This window comes from Anser brachyrhynchus, assembly GCF_964034855.1.
Source record: "Anser brachyrhynchus genome assembly, chromosome: 20".
Classification (NCBI taxonomy): Eukaryota; Metazoa; Chordata; class Aves; order Anseriformes; family Anatidae; genus Anser; species Anser brachyrhynchus.
In genome coordinates, this window is record NC_137713.1 from 8,272,508 (window position 1) to 8,292,826 (window position 20,319).

Genomic DNA, 20,319 nt, shown 5'->3' on the forward strand with positions numbered 1-20,319 from the left:
TTAGCCTTTGCTGTTTAAAAAAAAAAAAAAAAACTACTAATATATTTCTTCAGTCTTTCTTGTTGTAATTGTTTTTTATCCCATCCAAACAGATTTTCCTTTCTCTTTGCAGCAGGCCTTCATGGGTTTGAATGGTTGTTGTTTTTCCTGTCCATTCCTAGGTTTCTCTCTTCTGAGGTTTCGTCCAATCTTGCCTTATAGTCATGTATTCTGACTACTATTTTTATTCTATTTTGAATTGTCTTCACATCTTCTTTTGAACATGAAACCCCAAATGAGATGCAGACCCAGCAGTGAGTGCTTGCAGCCCAGAAAGCCAGCCGTATCCTGGGCTGCACCAAGAGCAGCAGGGTGAGGGAGGGGATTGTCCCCCCTCTGCTCTGCTCTCGTGAGACCCCACCTGGAGCCCTGTGCTCAGCTTTGGCCTCCCCAGCACCAGAAGGACAGGGAGCTGTTAGAGCCAGTCCAGAGGAGGCCATGAAGACGATCAAGGGGCTGGAGCACTTCTGCTATGGAGCCAGGCTGAGGGAGTTGGGGTTGTTCAGCCTGGAGAAGAGAAGGCTCTGGGGAGACCTTACAGTGGCCCACCAGTACGTAAAGGGGGCCTACAAGGAAGCAGGAGAGGGACTTTTTACAAGGGTATGTGGTGATAGAACAAGGGGTAATGGCTTTAAACTGAAAGAGGGTAGATTTAGATTAGGCACTATGAAGAGATTCTTCCCTCAGAGGGCGGTGAGGCCCTGGCCCAGGCTGCCCAGAGGAGCTGTGGCTGCCCCAGCCCTGGCAGTGCCCAAGGCCAGGCTGGGTGGGGCTGGGGGCAGCCTGGGCTGCTGGGAGGTGTCCCTGACGGTGGTCAGGGGTTGGAACTAGGTGGTCTTTAAGGTTCCTTCCAACCCAAACCGTTGTATGATTCTATGTGATATTTGCCTCTTTACCACCTCTCAGTGCTGCCACTGTTGTGATCCGTCTGTAGAAACTCTAATCGAGTCACTTAAACGTTTCATTTTGTGGAATTTTATAAGTAAATGATTTATTCAGAAAAAAAATACAAATGCTACTTGCACACTGATACTTGAATACTTTTGATTTCTAGGAATAAACTGCTGTCTTCAGCAGCTGTATGTTACTGAAACAGGTGACACGATGACTTCTAACAAAAAAGAAATGCCTGAGAGTGTTGCCTCACTGAGATTGTGGATTTCTCTCTTTTTATTCAGGTTAAAGAACTGAACCATTATTTGGAAGCTGAGAAGTCATGTAGGACAGACTTAGAGATGTACGTGGCTGTTCTCAACACGCAAAAATCAGTACTGCAAGAAGATGCAGAGAAGTTGCGGAAAGAACTGCATGAAGGTACCTGTGTACTGATAATCCTTTTGACTCTTCTATGCTAAGGATGTTAAACAAACAAAAAACAGTAAAGCTGTTACTTCTCTTCTGATCTTGTATCTGAGTTGTTTTTTTGGGGAAAAAAAAATGGGACGGAGAGGTAGCAGTGTGTTTATATGTGAAAGCCCCTGAAATGTTTATAAAAGAGTTGACTTTGGAGTCCTCTTATGATGGAGAGAAATAACATCCACTTGGTCTCTCTGGGGATGCTGTTATGCCGTTGAATTTGTGTTAGGTTCTCATAGTAATGCAAGCTTCATTCTTACTAAAGTGATTTTACTAGCGTCTTTTATTTGTGTAGATTTATGAGCATTATTTCCATAACGCAATCTATTGATATATCTCTCTGAGGTATGCCAATTCTGAACACCTGGTGGTGGAACAGATGTGTGAATGTATGTCCATGCCAGTACAACACAGAATCACTGTAGAGGAATGTAAAGCAGAACCTTCTGTTGAAATAAATAGGGGCTTAGAAGACAGTCTTTTAAAACCAGCACTAATAAAGAAACTATTAGAACTCATGAATGAAGTTAAGATACTAGTTTTCTAATTGGGAAATCCTGCATTTTCAGTGATACATTCCTAGTCTCAAGCCAGATTTAGGAATTAAGAAAATGTCTTATTTCATCCTACATAGTTGTTGAACAAAGCTATATTGTTTTTGATTAGAACAATAATTACTTTTATTCGTGAGAATGCCTTGTTTAAGAAGACAGGTTAAAAAAATGCTGGTTCAGAACGACTCTTTCTATTTTTGAATAGTCTGCCATCTCTTAGAGCAAGAGCGGCAACAGCACAACCAGTTGAAACACACATGGCAGAAAGCCAATGACCAGTTCTTGGAGTCTCAGCGTTTGTTGATGAGAGACATGCAACGTATGGAAATTGTTCTGACCTCTGAGCAGCTTCGACAAGTTGAAGAACTGAAAAAAAAGGATCAGGTTACTTGCTGCTTTCCTCTTTTTATTTTATTATTATTTTTTAATTAAAGTACTGTAACTTGAATGTGGTATGGAAAGGTGTAGAAAACATGTTGGAGGCAGAAGTTATTTGTGTGCTAATATTTCCAAAAAATGACAGCTGTCAGCTTTAACAGAAGTTTTCCATTTAAATGACAGCTGACAGTTGTAACAGAAACTCCCCATTTATGTGAATATTTTAATACTGGTACCTATAGTAACTTTAAAAGTAATGTTGCCAATATTGTTAAGTGAAAAGGTATTAATATCAAGAAGTTAACCTAGTTGTTTTCCATCACAGATGACAGTTTCTTAATCCAGGATTAAGGATGTTAAGATAGCAAGATTCACTTCCTTCTAGTTGTTTGTTTTATTTACTTAAGACAGAACCTAGTTCAGGCATAAATTTAAGAGCTTCATTTTGAATTCTCTGATGCAAGTGATTGTGTTCACGCTTTATTGCTTAGTGTTCTATGAGGTCTTTATTTAATTCTTTTTGTATATATTATTGCATTGTTTGGTGTGATCAAAGCACTTGTTTTCACATTTATCTTGAAGGTTTTTGCTTGTATACTGGCCATTAGTGCAGCCATTAGATAAGTGTATGTTATCAGGTTCTATACAATAGCCACGGTAACAGCTATTTTTATTGTTCCTTATTTGGTAATTCCTATAAGAATTTGGATCTAGATAATATGTTCTTTGGATAATTTTTTTCTAGAATATGTGTTGGACACAGAACATGAAAAATAAGTCAGTTTGGGTGCCTTTTGAAATGAACACTGGATTTTTTTAATGAAAATAACCCTTATGATACAAATACAGGAGTATTTAGCCAAATGAAAAAGTCTTTCTGGTGCTGTCTTCCTTTGTAGTTTAGTGTATGATGAAAGCTAATGTTATGACTACAGTGGCAAAATTAAATCCTGTTTATATGCATTCACTATTGACCATTGATTTCTAGGAAGATGATGATCAGCAGAGACTTAGCAAGAGAAAGGAGCAGAAGCAAAAAGATTCAGATGATGAAACGAAAGCTTCATGTTCTCTAGCCCATGAGGAATCCCTTACCCAGCTCTCTAATGAAGAGGTAAAACAACTGAATAGTTCAAAGCAACTTCAAGTACTTGTGCGTTCCTCAGGGTGATTACAAGTAGAAATGCAAATGTAGTGACTTTGTTCTCTTGTCACTTATAATTCTTATTAAGCAATGAAAAACCTTTGGAGGTGCGCTTGAATATATAAATTCAAATAAAGATTGGAAGACAGTACTGTAAAATCCTCTGAGAGATGCTGTTAGCTGTTAAAAACTGTAGTTTACCTTTTGCATTCCGGTTAACTTCTGTTAAATTCTCTTCGGATTTATATCCATGTTCTAACACATTTTCAGAATTAAATTCTAATTAAATTCAGAATTGAAATCTAAATTTTCAGAATGAAACCAATTAAATCTGAACAGTAAGCAAGCATTTTGTAGCTAATTTGCTAACCTGCTTCTTCAATTGAGTGCGTGTGCATGTGTGTTTTAAGATGTATCCAACTGTGTAAACTGAGGGTTTTGACCACATCTGTTCTGCAGCCGAAAATTAGGTTTTTTTTTTTGTTTGTTTGTTTTTTTAATCCAAGCTGGTAGCTGGGGCTTAGCACCAAGTTTTCGCTGAAGCTGCTTGAGCTACATTAGTAGCTTCATTAGACAGCCAGACAAAGTGATACTACAGGATGTCATTGGTTAGCAAGCCGTTTTGGTGTTGTAGGAAGTCATACATTGGGACAAGCTGAAATTGTATTTGAGATTTGCTTAAACTTTTCATTTGTGAAGAAACAAGTCCAAGGAGCACACAGGTTGGAACTTAGAAACAAATAACAGAATGGACGATTATTTCTCCTTTTCCAATGTATTTTTCTTGCCTAGCTGATACCCTAACAGGTTCCATTTTGGTTTTGTAAGTCGAAGTAAGGACAAAATAATAAAGACTATGATTTGCACTATAGAAGCTTGTGTAAGCCCCAAGAGACTTGAGAATTTGCAGTGTGAACTGATATTTTGTTCATTTTATTTATCCTTTTTAAAGAGAAAAAATATATGTATTCCAGAGTCTGCCATTCATTGTTTATCAGTGCTTTGTAACAGTTCACAATGCAGAAAGATGTTCAAAATCATAACATCTAAATGGAGCAGAGGTACCCTTTATAATACACCAAGGATATTTTTTTATATTTCATATACAGTGTTCAATACTAACATTTCTTTATCTAGATAGGTAAATAAGAACAATTGATGGCAAACAAAGATTTTGTCTTCTGATGTTTTCTTTATAATTTTAGTTCTTGGTATACATTTTAGTCCCTTAAGTACTGCATTTATTTAATTCTAGGAATTATATGCAATGGGAAATATTGTATTTTGAGGAAGGATATGGTTTCCAAAGTAATTTAGGATTTGTTTTCAATTGCTATTTATGGATTTGTTTTCTATTGCTTCTTAGAGCCTTTTTAGCTGCACAGAAAGTGTTTTACAAGTGGCAATAAATTGTGTTATCAGTCATGTCTTATCTCCTAATTTAAATTCTGAGCTCTTCTCTGTTGAGCATTTAATAGGCTTTGCAGCTTGCAATACAAAAAAAAAATATATCGTCAATCAGTTGTCTGATGCAATTTTATCTAAGTCCGTACTCTCTTGACTTTTTTTCATGAATTTCAACTGATATATTTGCATTTTAAAGTAAATACATAATATTATAAACACATGGAAGTACCAACAACCTACCAGTCCATGCTGGACTTATTTTGGAATTCAGTATCTTTCTCAAGAGACTTACTTTCAATGTTGCTTCCTTTACATGTCTAATGGCAAAGCAGAAGTGCAGCAGAATGGAAGGTGTTTTGAAAACAGTCATATGCTGCTTAAATGAAGCATTGCTGCTCTCTTTTCAGTGCTACAAACAAATAAAAATAGATCAAGAGACTTAATGTTCCCTATACAGGTCACAGGGCAATTACTGTGGCTTTTGGTATTGACATTCTCCATGATGCCTTTCTGTTTAATCCCAGCCTTTTGCCTTTTCATTTTTTATTTTATTTGCAAAGAATATTTTAAATGTCGTAAGAAAACATTGTTCTCTTGCAATGTTTTATCAGACACTCAAAGTAGAAGAAAGAAATGGAAAAAATACTCGTCACTACAGAGCAGATTTTAAATACATCATTCTCCACTCACTTTTATGTTGGTGTTAAGTCTTTTCATTTTCAGATGCACAGACTTCAGAACTTAGTTGTGGAAGAGGGATACTTGTGTTTTGTTGTTGATTATAGTTCTAGAAGCGACATTGCAAGTGTCTCTCTTCTTTCTAATGGAAGAAGTGCCTTGTTTCAAATACTGGAAGATGTAAGGTGACTGTGTCCTTGCTAAGAGCTGGCAGGAAGACAGATTCTTACAAAAGCACTCTTAACAGAAGACTTTTTTTAATTGCAGCTGGAACATTTCAGCTCTATATCCTTTTCTCTTCAGTCTTAAGTTTGGCGATCAGATGTTCTTGCCAAAGCCAACTTAAACCTCCTTCTACTATGTCCTGTACTTGGTGTCCAGCATTCCCCTTGTACTGTGCTCCTAGAATGGAATATATAACTTTTTCTTTCTTGTTTTCCAATTCCAGGTACATTTAAATAGCACCCATGGCTCAGTCCATTCGTTGGACGCAGACTTGCTTCTGTCTTCTGGTGAATCTTTCAATAAATCAGAAAATGACATGTTTAAAGATGGACTACGGAGAGCACAGTCAACAGACAGTCTGGGGACATCTGGATCTTTACAGTCCAAAGCTTTAGGATACAACAACAAAGCAAAATCTGCTGGGAATCTGGATGAGTCAGATTTTGGACCACTTGTTGGAGCAGATTCTGTGTCTGAGAACTTTGATACAGCTTCCCTTGGGTCTCTGCAAATGCCAAGTGGGTTTATGTTAACCAAAGATCAGGAAAAAGCAATCAAAGCAATGACGCCAGAGCAAGAAGAGACTGCTTCGCTTCTTTCCAGTGTTACACAAGGGGTAGAAAGCGCTTACGTGTCTCCTAGCGGGTACCGCTTGGTGAGCGAGACGGAGTGGAATCTTCTGCAGAAAGAGGTGAGTGCCCGCCGTGCTTCCACATGTGTTGTGGGCTGCATGCCGGGGGAAGGCTGTTCAGCTCCTGCTGCTTTGCTTTCCTTGGAGGTCAGTTGTGGAAGAAAATCTGCAGCATCATAGGTAGCTATTCGCTTCTCTCTCGTGAGTACTTCTCTAGTTAAAGCAGACTTAATGTAAGGGGTATTGACTGACTGCTCGTGGCAAAGTCAGCTTTCTTCAATGCAGAGCGTTTTTAAGGGAGAGTCTGGCAGAGGTTGCTGTTGATTTCATGTGAGAGGGGAGCTGGGAGTGACTAGGAAAGGACAAAGACTTAACAAAAGGATCAGGGCTAACAGTGCTGGTTTTGTATGCAGAGGATATTTATTGAGAATTATGCATGGAGTGCAACTTAGAAAGGAGCAACCAAGATATTCATAACACACAGAGCTACCACAAAGGAAGCTTCAGAAAATTATCAGGGACTTGCATCATCAGAAACTAATTTTGGTGAGCAATGAGCAGCAGATTAGACTTAACGCTGTGTCAATTTCAGTATGGGTGACCAAGGAAATACTGCTTCTGGGTGTTCTGCCTGGCAGGTTTTCAGCAGCTTTATATGATGCCAGTTTAAAGCCTGCGTTCGGTTTCCTGCTGAAAAGAGGAATATTACTGGGGCCTGGATTTCAGAAGGAAAGAGGCCAAGGAATAATGCTTTAGGGGGAAGAAAGGGAGGCAGAAGAGATGAGTCAGAAATGGGTGAAGATAATGCTGGGGGAGGGAAAATGAATGTAAGAATGCAGGTGGAAGAGAAGAGGCCAGGCAAAGAACAGAGGAGGTGAAGTGTTCATATTTTATTTCCTCAACTTAATGTAATTCAACTTATCTGCAAATCATTACTTAGGGGATTTCTCTAAACCTATTGTAAAATTGCTGGGTTTGTGTTGCTACTAGCTTGTAGTATCTAGAGGGAGAAACTGTGCTGTTACAATCTCAGAGCTGACTTCAGTCCTTTACTTTGAGTATTTCCTTGCCCTGATGACATTTGAATGACATTTTACTCCAACCCTGTCCTAGAATTCAGGGGAGAAATACCCTGCTTCCCACGTATTTCTGGGGGCAGGAGCACTGGTGGGGCTTGTGAGCGCTGCTCCGTGTGGGAGGGACAAGGAGCAGCAAATACAAATGAGACTTCAGCTCCGACCTGACTTGCAGTAGGAGCTTTGAGAAAACTCCCATTTGTCCCCTCGGCCAAAAGGGCTAATAAATTCTTTGTTTCCTTGCTGCACACCCCAACACTTTTTTTTGCCCTTCCCGTTTGTTGGGATTTTTTTTGTTTGTTTTAAACTTTTCTTCTACTTGCTTCTTTCCCAACTGTTCTTTTAGCTGATTATTCGGTCTCTGATACTGAGCTATGTTCAAGGAGGATATTAAAAAATAAATAAAGCTTGATGGCTATTGTAGCACAGTTAGTACATGCCATTGCAAAAATACTCAAATCCCAGTTTCAGGGAGAAAAAGATTAAAGGAAACCTTGACCAGTGAGCTGATTTGCTTTTTAGTTGGCTTGTGTTCATTTAATTAAAAAAAAAAATTAAAAAAATGTAGTGTTGTGTTGATAATTTGATTTGTAATACAATATAATTGCATGAAAAAAGGCTAAAGGCTGTTAAAATCTGTTCTCCAAGATGTCTGTTTCTATGCAGGTAATTATGTGATATATTTCAAAAGGACACACTAAATGACCTGATAAACTCTTGCATGTCATGGCTTATTGCTCTTCACTAAGAGTGGGATTTGTGCCAGGAAAATCTATGTACAGCAGCTGATTTACGTTATCCTCTACTTCTAGAGCAATTTGATTCTGCTGCTGTCTTTTATCAGTAATATTCTGTGAACACACAACACACCTGAGAGAGAGTATGTATCACTCCTGCATTCCTTGCATTTTATAGCCTTTATTGGAGGTGATAACTCTGTCCTCTAGGTGCAGAATGCAGGGAACAAGCTGGGTAGACGCTGCGATATGTGCTCCAATTATGAGAAGCAGTTGCAAGGCATCCAGATTCAGGAGGCTGAGACAAGAGACCAGGTAAGGTTTTTCTTCTAGCTTTAGCAAGATTTTTGCAGCTGCTCCTAGGAATGAACAAATATGCAACAATGAACCACTTGCTGTTTTATTCATTGCTTTGAATTGAGCCAATGCCAGCACACTTGAAATCTGATTAATTTATGTAATTTTATTAACACGACCCAATTTGTTACTAGTGTGTGGCCATGAACACCACGTATGTGTATTTCTTAAATATTTACCTCGGAGAATCACTTTATGCAGTGCTGTAAAATCATGAGGTAAAGTCACCGTTCTATAAAAAGTGTTGTGCTCATGCTGAAGTCAGTGTCTTTCATAATTTATATTCTAAAATGCTTTTCATGCATTAAATTCTATTATCTTTGATACTGCAAGAGTTCTTAACAGAGAGGGACCTCATCCTAGCAGCATAAAATGACCGTAAAGTACTGGAAGAGGTTTGTTTCCTAGCATATTCTGAAGAACAATTTTCAGATGGGTACAGAAGGCATGAGTCATGTTCTGCTTTGAAATAAGTGACTGAAGTCATTACGTGGCAAAGGTCCAGTGCAGCCCCATGTCCCTTGTTTCCTTATAGGTGTAATCTGTGGTGCACAGTATTTCAGAGCAGCAAAGGAACTTCTGGGTTGCATAGGATTTTTGAGAGATTTGTTTTGTTTTTTGGGAGTGTGATGTGTCAAGTTATATTTGTGTTCAGGGAATAAATATTCCCAAAAATAATGTGAAATTAAATTATTTTGTTGTAATAACACAGGTGAAAAAGCTGCAGGTGATGCTGAGGCAGGCCAATGACCAGCTGGAAAAGACTATGAAAGATAAACAAGAATTGGAGGATTATATGAAACAAAGTGCTGAAGACTCTGGTAATCAGGTATAATCACTTTGTAATAAAGTTGCTAGGAATGAAGAAACATTATTCAATAGTATATAGCAAGAACTCATCTCCTCTTGGATGAGGGTGGACTACCTGCAGCAGAGGCAACAAAAGTGACGGTTTCTAGGGTTAGTTGTGCTTTGTCTGAGTCTGTCCCTGGTTCTAGCCGTCTGACATTACCCAATTTTGGCCCTCAGGTTTCATCTCTGAACTTTAAATCCCTTACAGAGGTGATCATTGGAATTTGTGTAGTGTTTGAGTTTGTGACCTGTGTATGAAATCACTCAAACATGCAAGAATAGCCCTGTGTTCTTTGTGTGTGAAGAGTGGAACTATGATACCACGCGCTTGACACACTGTTAATGGACTTGTGGTGAAGACATGCAGTTATTGAGTATCTGAGTAGGCATTAACACTAGTTTGTCTGAAATATGCGCTAGACTTCTTCAAAATTGAAAAGATTTTTCAGTCTGAGATGTGTACAGGTGGGTATGTGGCACAGTGAAGCCAAATAGGATCTGTGGTAGTCATAGCTGTAAAATATAAAAATAAAATAAAATCTTGGGCATATTAAAGGTTACTGTATTAGGTAGATACGATATACAAGCCATTGGATTTGCTTCTCTTGAGTTGTAAGACTTTCCCTCTTTCATCCCACCCAATGTTTTGTTTTTTTCTTACTAAGGAAATAGCAGTCATGAGACAAAGTCTGTCTTAGGTGACGTGAATATGTGGGGTTTTTTTGGTGTACCAAAAATAATGTAATTAAGTAGTATTTAATCTTTCTTCACTCTACAGTTAAGTTATTATACAGCAACACATGCTTTACGGTATCTGGAGATGTGTGCTTTCAGAGAAAGGTATATTTTTAAAAACCATTACCATAAAGGAAATGCTGAAAACTTTGTAGCTCTGCAGTTTCTCTTCAGTGTCTATGAACTGTCTTAACATTGAAGTTTGAGAATTAACTGTTCTGTTGCTGTTTAGAGTTTGATAAATAGAAAATAAGTTTACTATTGTTATAGAAGCATAGCATCGCTTCTTTCTGATTTGAACAGTTACTGTTTTACTGAGTAAGCAATTAACAAAAACTTCAGTAGATTAGTTTGAAATTTCCAAGTGTATGTTAGCAGTGATAACAGGGAAGAGAGCTTCAGAGGCTGTTTCTTCTTCAAAATGTTTCATGCTTTATATCTGTCTGTATGTCTTTTTTGTTTGTTTGTTTTTTCAGATCTCTTTGCTTATGGTTAAGTGTCAGAAGTCAGAGAATTTCCTCAGTGAACTGCAGCAGGCGTTTTCACAAGCAAAGAGAAGTGTCCAGGAGCAAATGGTAAGACAGCTCAAGTCAAGAGATCACTTGAACAATGCTGTTTGTCTAACCCTTGGGGCTCAGAGTGTTTGTAAAAGACTGTTTGTCTTGCTGTGCAACCAAGCTTGGCTGGAGAGAGCTGTGAATCTTAACATGTAAACATAGTGACCGACGGAGCTCTGATATGGGTGCTGACCCTCAAACAGTTTGTAGGGTCAGTCTGTCACACTTTGTGTGTATATCCATGTAGATTAATAGGGAGCTGACTATACAATTGGTTTTTTTCCTCATTTATTATGTATATTTAATGACCATTTAGTACCTTATTTCACGTCAAATCTGAAGACAGTAGATTTTTCTCAAGACAATTTTTTTTAGGATTCATCCCAAGTAGCATTACTGGTGAATATTTCCTTCACTTTGAGATGAATGCTCAGTGTTTTTACAGGTCAGACTTAAAATATCAGCCCTAACACCCAGAAAGAGATATGTATGGGAACTTACTTTTTTAAAACTATTTTGAGCATCTTGTAGGAATTATGCCAGAGGACAGGAATAGGACCTCATTTTCTAGGGCAGAACAAAGTCTGACTTCCTTAGAGCAATCCATTCCCTTTTGTATTAGAATCAAGTTTTTTTTCCTCCCTTATGCAACAGTGCTGGGAGAAAAGCTTTCATTCTCCTGAATCCCAGTGTTGCACTTCTGGCATCCAGGATTGCCTGTAGCACACCAGGAGATCACTTGCAGAACCATTCTGTTTGCTCTTCTTTGTGAGACCGTGCCTAATGGAGATGCAGAAGATTCAGAAAATGTATTGATCTGGGTTTACTTTTCAGAACTACTCACCTATAATGCAAAGGGCAGCATCTGTCAAAGTTTGTCTTGGTGCATCCAAACTAAGATTTCTCTCTCAAAAAAAAAAAAGTTCACTGTATGTATTTCTTTTGTAATGCAAGCAAAACTGTTTTCTTAATCCTTGTTCTTTGCAAGGGAAAAGCTATTTTGAAGTTTTCCTAAAAGATGGTGGGAGGCAGACAAGTACCACTGAAAATTTTAGGTTGAATATTTAATTTTTCAGTAACGTGATCTTACAGCTGAGTTGCTAGGTGGTTTTTAATAAACAGCTCTGCCAGTTTCTGAAACCATATTTGATTTTTTTTCTTTTCCCTGCCTGAATGAGCACAGCTAGCTAACCGGATAAATATGGAAGAAAACTGGGAGATTTAGCAATGCTGTATTTATTGCTTGCTTCCTCTTGTCTGCCTGCACAGTTAACATTGATCTTGCTTTCATTCCTGGTGCCAAGGCTAGGCAAAAGAGAGGACTGATAATGCTGATCCATTTTGTTTCCCTTCTTTACAACAAATTCAGTCTTTTGAAAGCAGTGATAGTAAATGGGGCGTGAAGAGATCTGAGCATGACCCTAACTGAGATTTTTTTTATTTTTTTTTTGGAAGGCTGTCCTGACACAGTCAAGGGAGCAGGTTTCAGAAGAGTTGGTGAGACTGCAAAAAGATAATGAAAGTCTTCAAGGAAAACATAGCTTGCATGTGTCTTTACAACAAGCCGAAGATTTCATTCTGCCAGAAGCAGCAGAGGTAAAATACTTTGAAATCATTAACACAAACAATGCACAGAACTTGATGGCATTGGAGGAAGCTTCTTTATCAACAAGCTGCCTCAAAACAGCACACTGAACAATAATCTGGAGTTTAACCCCGTAGTCTGTGATGTACAAAATCAGCTGATTGCAACTGGTGCTTGCGAGCTGTTCCATGAGCATGATTCTGAGCATAGGTAGAGAGATAATAGTTTAGTTAACTGTGGCCTGACGGCTGCTTTGTTGTCAGAGGAGTTCAGGCGTATCCTGGTTCAGCTGGTTTAATCTGTGTTGTACACACACCTGCCCAGTCACCATGACTCCAATGCAAGTATTGATTCACTAAGTAAAGCTAAGTCAATCATTTTAATTTCTGCCTAGGCATTACGGTTAAAACCAGTAATAGTCCTGAGCCTCGAAGAAGTGTGAGCCATCCTGGCCATGCTCACTAACACTTGAGCACATCAAGCTTAAAAGATAGGGTAGGGCAGGAAGTGAAAATCAGGGGTAGAGGGTTGTAAATAATCCTGTGGAGACAGTAATGTTTACAAGCTTCTCATTTACCAAGTCCAAGCAAGCTGTTTTCAATTTTGTTTTAATACCTTGGTGGATGCAAGATCTGGTATGGCAGGACAAACCTTGGGGTAGTACAACTTCGTGTTGGCTATAAATACGGTACTTTGCTTATCTGAAGATCATAACACAACTCCTTGCTAATCGTTGATTCAGGAGCTCCGGGAGATGGTTTTAAAATATCGTGAAGACATAATTAGCGTGCGGACAACAGCAGATCACCTTGAGGAGAAACTTAAGGCGGAGATTCTATTCTTAAAAGAACAGATTCAAGCTGAACAATATTTGAAAGAAAATATAGAAGAAACTCTACAGCTGGAAATAGAGAATTGCAAGGAGGAAATAGGTGAGCAAGGATAAAACAATGTCACAATGAGTAATTGAAGACTTGATTTTGTGATAGAATATACTTACCTGAACTTTTAAAACTGTCCATTTCTCATAGAGTATAAACCAAAGCTGTGCAGCTGAAAATAAAAGTACAATTATTTCTCTTTGAGGTACCTTTGGTGTAGCGCACGCTTAATTCTCTGTTGAATATTAACAGAAGTAAACAGGAGCTGTCCAATTTCTTGTGCTTTTCTTGCACTCAAGCTTTAATGTTACTGTTTTTCAGCTTCCATTTCCAGTTTAAAAGCTGAGTTGGAAAGAATAAAAGTGGAGAAGGAACAGGTAAGGAGTCCTTTCACAGTGGGGTGTGTTTTTTTGTTTGTTTGTTTTGTTTTGTTTTTTGGTGTGTGTTTAAACAAAGAGAATAAGATTCTTTTTTTTTTCTGCTAGTTCTATCAGGACTTTGAAAGTGACACTGTCTTAGTGTCTTTGTTGATATCAACCTCTTCATATCTGAGAAAATGAACTTTTTTCTCCAGCTGCCTTAGAGGTGTCAGTAACACTTCAAATATATTTTTTGTGTGTGATGTTTGGTATGCCTAGCATTGGGAGAGAAAGAAAGCTGAACTAAGGAGAGAATTCTGAAATGCGTAACATTATTGTTCCTTCATCTCACCCTGGTTGTGGGATGGTGGAGGGCTGGTTTATTTGTGTACATAACCTTTCCTTTCTGTAAGAAGGAACATCAGTTTATGCATTTACAAATTTTCTGACTGAAAGCACTGACATTGTACTAGACGTTCTCAAACCATTGCAGCTCTTGACATTAGCTAAGAACGTACGTGCACCTGTGCCGTAAGTATTTTCTGTGACCTTTTCAAAGGAAACACATGAGGTCATGCCTGGAACTTTGAGGGACAGAATTGCTCTATTGATGCCGGTGTGGGATAGGGACACGTTCATAGTTCTGTTACTTAAAATGTATTTTGTCTGTTTATTAATCTGCAACCAAAGCATTAGTGTAGCTAATTCCTGGCTAATATTAGGTTACCCAATTAATAACCCAAATATCAGCCCTGGTCAGTTCTCTCCAGCTCCAAAAGGAAGGTTGGGAGAGAGAGAGAGAGATTATTTGGGTATTTTCTCTCTCTCTAGGAGAAGTTATTTAGGTTTATTTCTGAATCCCTGGGAGACACTTGGACTGTATTTCCCATAAGGAAGGACTATGAGAAATTGAAGTGTCAGGAATTCTACTTCTAATCTTTTTTGTTTTGCCTTTGTTTTTTTATTTGTCTAGTTGGAAAGTTCTTCACAGGAAAACCTGCAGCAGCTGGAGAGTCTGCAGGAAGCAAAAAACACTCTTGAAGAACAGTTGAAGAAGGAAACAGCAGCAAAGGTAGCTATGTCTGGGTGTGAAGTATATATGCATCTTCTTTCATGATCTACCTGTGCTCGGAGGTTATATTACAACACAGGAACAGAAGAGGAAGCTTTTGAATATTGATAAGATTGCATCCAATGGAGCTGATTTCACTGACAGTCTAAATCTCCGTTCCAATCACTTTGCACTTGGATTTTTAAAGCACTGCATCTGAATTGCTGCTGACTTGAATATCTCTTTTGGAGTGTTTTCCAAAGTTAGGCTTCAGTCTAAGACTTCCTTGACTAAAACTAAAGGCAGTAAGAGAATTATATTTTCACCATCAGATTACTGCCTTTCCTCTACAGTACGTTTTCATTAAAACTCAGAAACCTGCTCTTTCATTTTGAGGTCCCTGGACATAGTGCTGTTAAAAAGACATGAAGCTTTTTCATGTTTTAATCAATCTAATCATGAGAAAATTTGTCTGATGGGTACTAACTCTATATTTCACAGTTCAGAAAACTGAGGTGTGGAAAGAACGATTGGATTAATTTCTTGCCAGGTACTCTTGAGATTAACCATGCTTTGTTGCTCTAGTGTTGTGCTCTATTCAGTTTAGACAAGTTTCTTCTTTTTTTAATTCAGTTTAAGTATAACATAAAGATTTTTTTTGTCTTTAGGCAAACCTTGAACAGCTGGTGTTTGAAGAGAAGAATAAAGCTCAGCGGTTGCAGACTGAATTAGATGTCAGTGAGCAAGTGCAGAGAGATTTTGTAAAGCTTTCTCAGACGCTTCAGGTAAGGGAAGTGCAATTCATAAGGTGCTACTTCTTTGTTTCTTTACTTATCCAGGGCTGATTAAAATAAGAAATAGAAGTTGTAAAATTTCCTTATGTTGGTATTAATGAATGATTTTTAATTACTGGTGTAGTAAACTGACCGAGTATTCCTAGTGTTATATTAGTATTAGGGGATTTTTTTCTGATAACTTAATCCCAACACGTTCTTATCAGCAAAGGTACATGTTTATTGTGCTAAATTGAACTGTAGGGAGCCATAGGTGATGATAACTTTAGGCCCTAGCATTTCATTGTCCATCTTCTGACATTTTTCCTGTATGTTACATTCCATAGCAATTTAAGGTGCGTATATTTGAGGATAAAATCAGGAACTTGTACTGTTTGATCTGAATATATGGAACTGTTCCTCTTCCTGCTATACTTACTGCTACTGCTAATTCCATTTTGTCAGTTTGATCTCTCTTAATGCTAACTGTAGAGCCAAGGGACTTGCAGTTGTAGTGTTTGCAGGGTGGCTGTCTCCTCAGGTAGCCAGGCTAAATAGGTTTCACCTGAAGTGTCTGGTTTTGGAATGTACCCCCCAACACTGCTAAAGCCACTGTCCAGTTTACTAGAAATCTTGCTCACAAGTGGTATACTGAAGTTCAGCGGTCTCCCCTTTGGGTTCTTGCCCAGTCCACTCAGTGAAATTCAGTAGAATTAGAGCTACAGATTATTTTGAGTCAAGTGTTCAGGTTTATTTGGAAAACAAAAGCAGGAATATTGGAGACTGTCCATCCAGCTAAGCTCTGCCTAGTAAACAATAGGGGACTGTCCTCTTTTGTTCTGGCTGTTTCTGGAGGAGTAGGTAGTACAAGGGAGGCTATTGAGTTGCCCTGGCTGGTGAAATTGTTTCTTGCTTGTCATCATCCCGCCTCTCTCTCTCTCCTTAAATTACTGAATGGACTGGTTTATGCAGTTCTTAGTGCAAAAACATACACGCCACTTTGAAAATGTGTGGTGCTCTTTCAAAACCTGCAGGTAATGTGGTAGGCCTTCAGTGATGAGCTCACTGAGGGTTATAGCTCTGTATTTTGTCTTTTCTTTCTGCCCTTAAGTAGTTATTACATGTTATATATTTTTTTAGCACTTACTGAGTCTTTATGCTAAGAAAAAGAAGCAATGGCTTGTGCTGTCTCTAGTGTCCATAGCACAAGGTCTGCTGCATTACACAAGAACACAAGAGGAGAGGTTACTGCCAGATGAGCATTTGGGTTTCTTGCTGTCATTTGTGTGTGAGGTATCGACTGGCTGAGTTTAGGTATCAGCAATGGAGAAGAAGAGCTAAAAATCAATTAACCAATAGCTGGGAATTTACAAAAGAAAACCCAGATGCTGATACAAAGAGCACAGAAAGCTGAATGACTGCCTGTGCACCCCCACCTCCTTCCTCTCAAAAAATACTGTGATCTCTTTGCGTTCATTTACATGCGGTTCTATCTAGTGGGCACTTCTTCAGTATGAAATGGCTTATCAGACAAGCAAGTGACAGGATTATACTTGGATGTAGGAACATCTCATCCAAAAGTATTTCAGCTTTAATCTTGAGAGGTTTGAAGGAATGTGCCAGGCAGGTCTGTACTTCCTTCACATTCTTTCCATGAACGTTTGTGGCTTTACACAGCTCCTCTGGTTTGCCTGGCCAGGACAGTGACAGTGGCTTGTTATTAGGCAAAAGAGAGTGACAATGAGGGCTTGTGTGGGCCCCCCAGAGAGTGGTTTTTATTTTAAAAGCAAAACTGTGTTGTATGTTGTGTCATCCCCCACCACCCATTCTTGGTTCTGAATTAATTTTGTGTTCCTTCAAGCCTTGCGTCTTTCAGCTAATGATATGTCTGTTGGCTCAGCTCTGCTTATGGGCCTATGGTCTTGCTTCGGCACGTTTTACTAGCTCGTTGTGTCTGTTGGTTTTCTGTAGGTGCAGCTGGAGAGGATCCGGCAGGCAGATTCCCTGGAGAGAATCCGTGCAATCCTGAATGACACAAAACTGACGGACATTAATCAGCTACCTGAAACATGACACCCTGATGAGCTGGCTCCAAGGCTGCATTTGGGGTTTTTAACTCATCTTTATAGCAACATTAATTATTATTTAACTCTAACCGAAAGAGCAGAAGACAACAGAGGGGAGCAATGACTAAGTTTTGTTTCTAGAGGGGAAAAGGTTTCATACTGGGCAGGAAGAGAGCACAAGGGTGACTTGCTGTGTAGGAAGGAGAATTTTCTAATGGAAACACTAATGAGTGTGGTGTTTCGTGTTCCACTGAGTGGGATCAGTCCTTACATTCTGAAAAACTTCCCCTCTTTCAGCCAACTTTGTAACCTAATATAGATTTTTTGGAACATTTACCCCCCTGTTTTTCCCTTTTTTTCCTTTTCCCCCATTACTGTGATCAAAGTAGCTGCTGGAAACCATATTGTCCCTCCAAAACATCGAAGAGCAAAGTGGTTGAAGTTTTTCTGTTTGACTAGTCAGTAACAGTATTCAGCTAGCAGAGAGAATGAGGTGTAGAGTATGCTGTATGAATATTTTATATTAAAATATGACTTTATTAGCAGGACACTGGATATTGATCTTATTTCATAACTCAGTGCTTTTTTTTTTAAACCATTGATTTTGTGTTGAAGAATCTGAATGCTGCTGAAATGTGGTGGACATGAGTGAGCTGTGTGTCTCCTGAACAAAAGAATGCCAATCTAAAAAAAAACAAACAACAAAAACAAACCTGGAAAAACTGTACCGAGAACTTAGCTCCTTGAAATACTTCCTTTGAATTCTGATACTTTGGAGAAAAAAAAAGCACAAGACATGTACTGTTTTGTAATCTCTTCTCACAAATGTAAGTTTGAACATGGAATTACAACTAGTTCTTTCCCATCTCTAAAGCTGAGCAGTATATTGGCTTGGGGTTTCTACAGGTCTGTTTTGCTCTAGTGGGTGGCAATAGACATGAAGTCGCTAGCTTTCACTGAAACGGTCAAGGTAAGATGCTGAACAAAACAAAGTCAGCTTGACCCACCTCTCCTGGGTCAGTTTAATCGTATGCAAAACAGTGACTGCACCTGGTCATAGAGCACAAGTGCACTGGAACTGTATTATTCTGCTGGTTCAAGTTTGAAAGGTACAGTGCATCTCTTAAAAGTATGGTATCGTGTTACTGCTCGGAGTTGATTCCTACCCTGTCCTGTATTTCTGTAAGCATACATTTAAATTACACAACAGCAGAGGCAAAAAAATGTGATCAAACAGGCTTTAGTTTTGGGTTTCTTATTATATAAATACTATGGTGGTACCACGAGCATTAGTCCTCCTTTTTCTGCTTTTATTGGAGATTCATGCATGCAGTTGGATAGCAATGGTTTCATGTATGGCTGTTGGAAATAGAAATGGAGTTCTTGGACTGGTGGTCCCTCATTAAGACTCAATTAGAAGAAAGGCTGAGAGAGCAGCTTGTTTTTGTCCAAAATTTATAACTTAAGCTTGCCTCTGTTGTTTACTGTGTTTTCTTTACATACTTGGTCACAGATCTGATGGTGATGAAGAAAGCCAGAAGTGACAGAAAATGCTCCAAGCTGTAATGCACATGACTGTATTTTTAGCAGTGTATATCCTGCTACTAACATAAAATTGGAAGGAACTGGTGATTTCAAAGAGGGTTGCCTTAAAAACAGCCAAAAAGCAGCATACAAGCTCAATTGCTTGTAATTTATTGCAAGAATTAAAGCATTTTATTCATCCTAGTAATTAATTCCTTTCACAATCCTGACACCCAACATTTTTCCTACCTTGGTAACAACTAGACTAATAGACGGCAGAGGTATCCTCTTCCAGGTGACACCTTATGTCACTTAGCAGACGTTGAAATGTGGCTTAGGTTCTTTATTAATTGGCTATTACCAGATTTTGGGTTTGTTAACCTCTCAATTTGCTGACCTGTGAGGTGACAGCAGCTGCCTTCTGATGCATAAATCTAATACCAGATGTTTTGCGTTCGGTTTTCCAACAGTTAGCATACTGTTCTGTTGAATAAACTCTTGGGAGTGTGGGGGGAACAGGCCTTTGTTAAAGAGCTGCAGAATGGAGAGCATTTTCCTGTATGCCCTTCCTTCCTGAAGACTAACTCGTAACTGGTTACTGATAATTAACGTGTGCAGCAGTGTTTCAAGGAAGCCTGTTGTTTTGTGGCTAAGCTACGGTGGCTAATCTTCTCAGCAAGCTGAACACTTGAGGAATTGCACCTAAGACCTATGCAGAAAAAGACTTTTTAGTTGAGTTTATGGACTGTCGTCCTATTGCAAGAGCTGTTAATGGCATTTCAACACCCCCCCCCTTTCTGGTCCAGCTGTCAGTGCCCCTTCTCAGCAGCCCTACCGTCCTCTCTGTTCTTGCCTTAAACAACCCCGGCCTTAGCTGACCGTTTTAAGTTGTTTTGATTAGAGCAGGGTTGGTGTGGCTTTGCCTTAGCGTATCTTTACAGATTGTTGCCCTGGCTTTATATAGGTGTGGGATTGTCACATTGCAGGTGATGGCTGCAGGGAGCCTTTCCACAGTCCGTAGGGGAACAGGTGAGTGGGCAATCAGGCTGATCGTTCAGAGGCACAGTAACAAATCTATCAGTTGCAGAATGGAGTTTTGCGTGTGTGTGTGTGTGTGTTCATATGCATGCCTGTGTTTTTCTCAGTGGACAGCGATGGCAGGTAGGGGCAATTTGAAGAGGCTGGAGGCACATGCAGTAGGGCACAAAGGGGACTAATGAGAACTCACCTGAAAGGAGCGGTGCTGCCTGCTGCATTCCTTGCTTGTAAACCAGGCACCGCGTGAGTCAGTGGGGTTATTTCCTTTGGTTTGGAGAGGAAGGGTCTACAGTTACTGTGTGGTTGTTTTCCTTTT

At 39.1% G+C, this 20,319-nt stretch overlaps 1 protein-coding gene across 3 annotated transcripts in view; it reads left to right on the top strand.

The window, feature by feature from the left end:
- RABEP1 (rabaptin, RAB GTPase binding effector protein 1) overlaps positions 1-17,989 on the top strand; it is a 49,009-nt gene extending 31,020 nt beyond the window's left edge. For all 3 annotated transcript variants that reach the window (XM_080562884.1, XM_080562885.1, XM_080562886.1), the window contains 13 exons: positions 1,218-1,353; positions 2,155-2,333; positions 3,316-3,441; positions 6,005-6,472; positions 8,436-8,540; positions 9,295-9,411; positions 10,646-10,744; positions 12,182-12,322; positions 13,054-13,243; positions 13,514-13,569; positions 14,525-14,623; positions 15,271-15,387; positions 17,347-17,989. In XM_080562884.1, the coding sequence (XP_080419010.1) occupies positions 1,218-1,353; positions 2,155-2,333; positions 3,316-3,441; positions 6,005-6,472; positions 8,436-8,540; positions 9,295-9,411; positions 10,646-10,744; positions 12,182-12,322; positions 13,054-13,243; positions 13,514-13,569; positions 14,525-14,623; positions 15,271-15,387; positions 17,347-17,448 (1,935 nt within the window). In that variant the 3' untranslated portion in view covers positions 17,449-17,989. The remainder of the gene's footprint in view (positions 1-1,217; positions 1,354-2,154; positions 2,334-3,315; positions 3,442-6,004; positions 6,473-8,435; positions 8,541-9,294; positions 9,412-10,645; positions 10,745-12,181; positions 12,323-13,053; positions 13,244-13,513; positions 13,570-14,524; positions 14,624-15,270; positions 15,388-17,346) is intronic.
- The last annotated feature ends 2,330 nt before the right edge of the window (positions 17,990-20,319 follow it).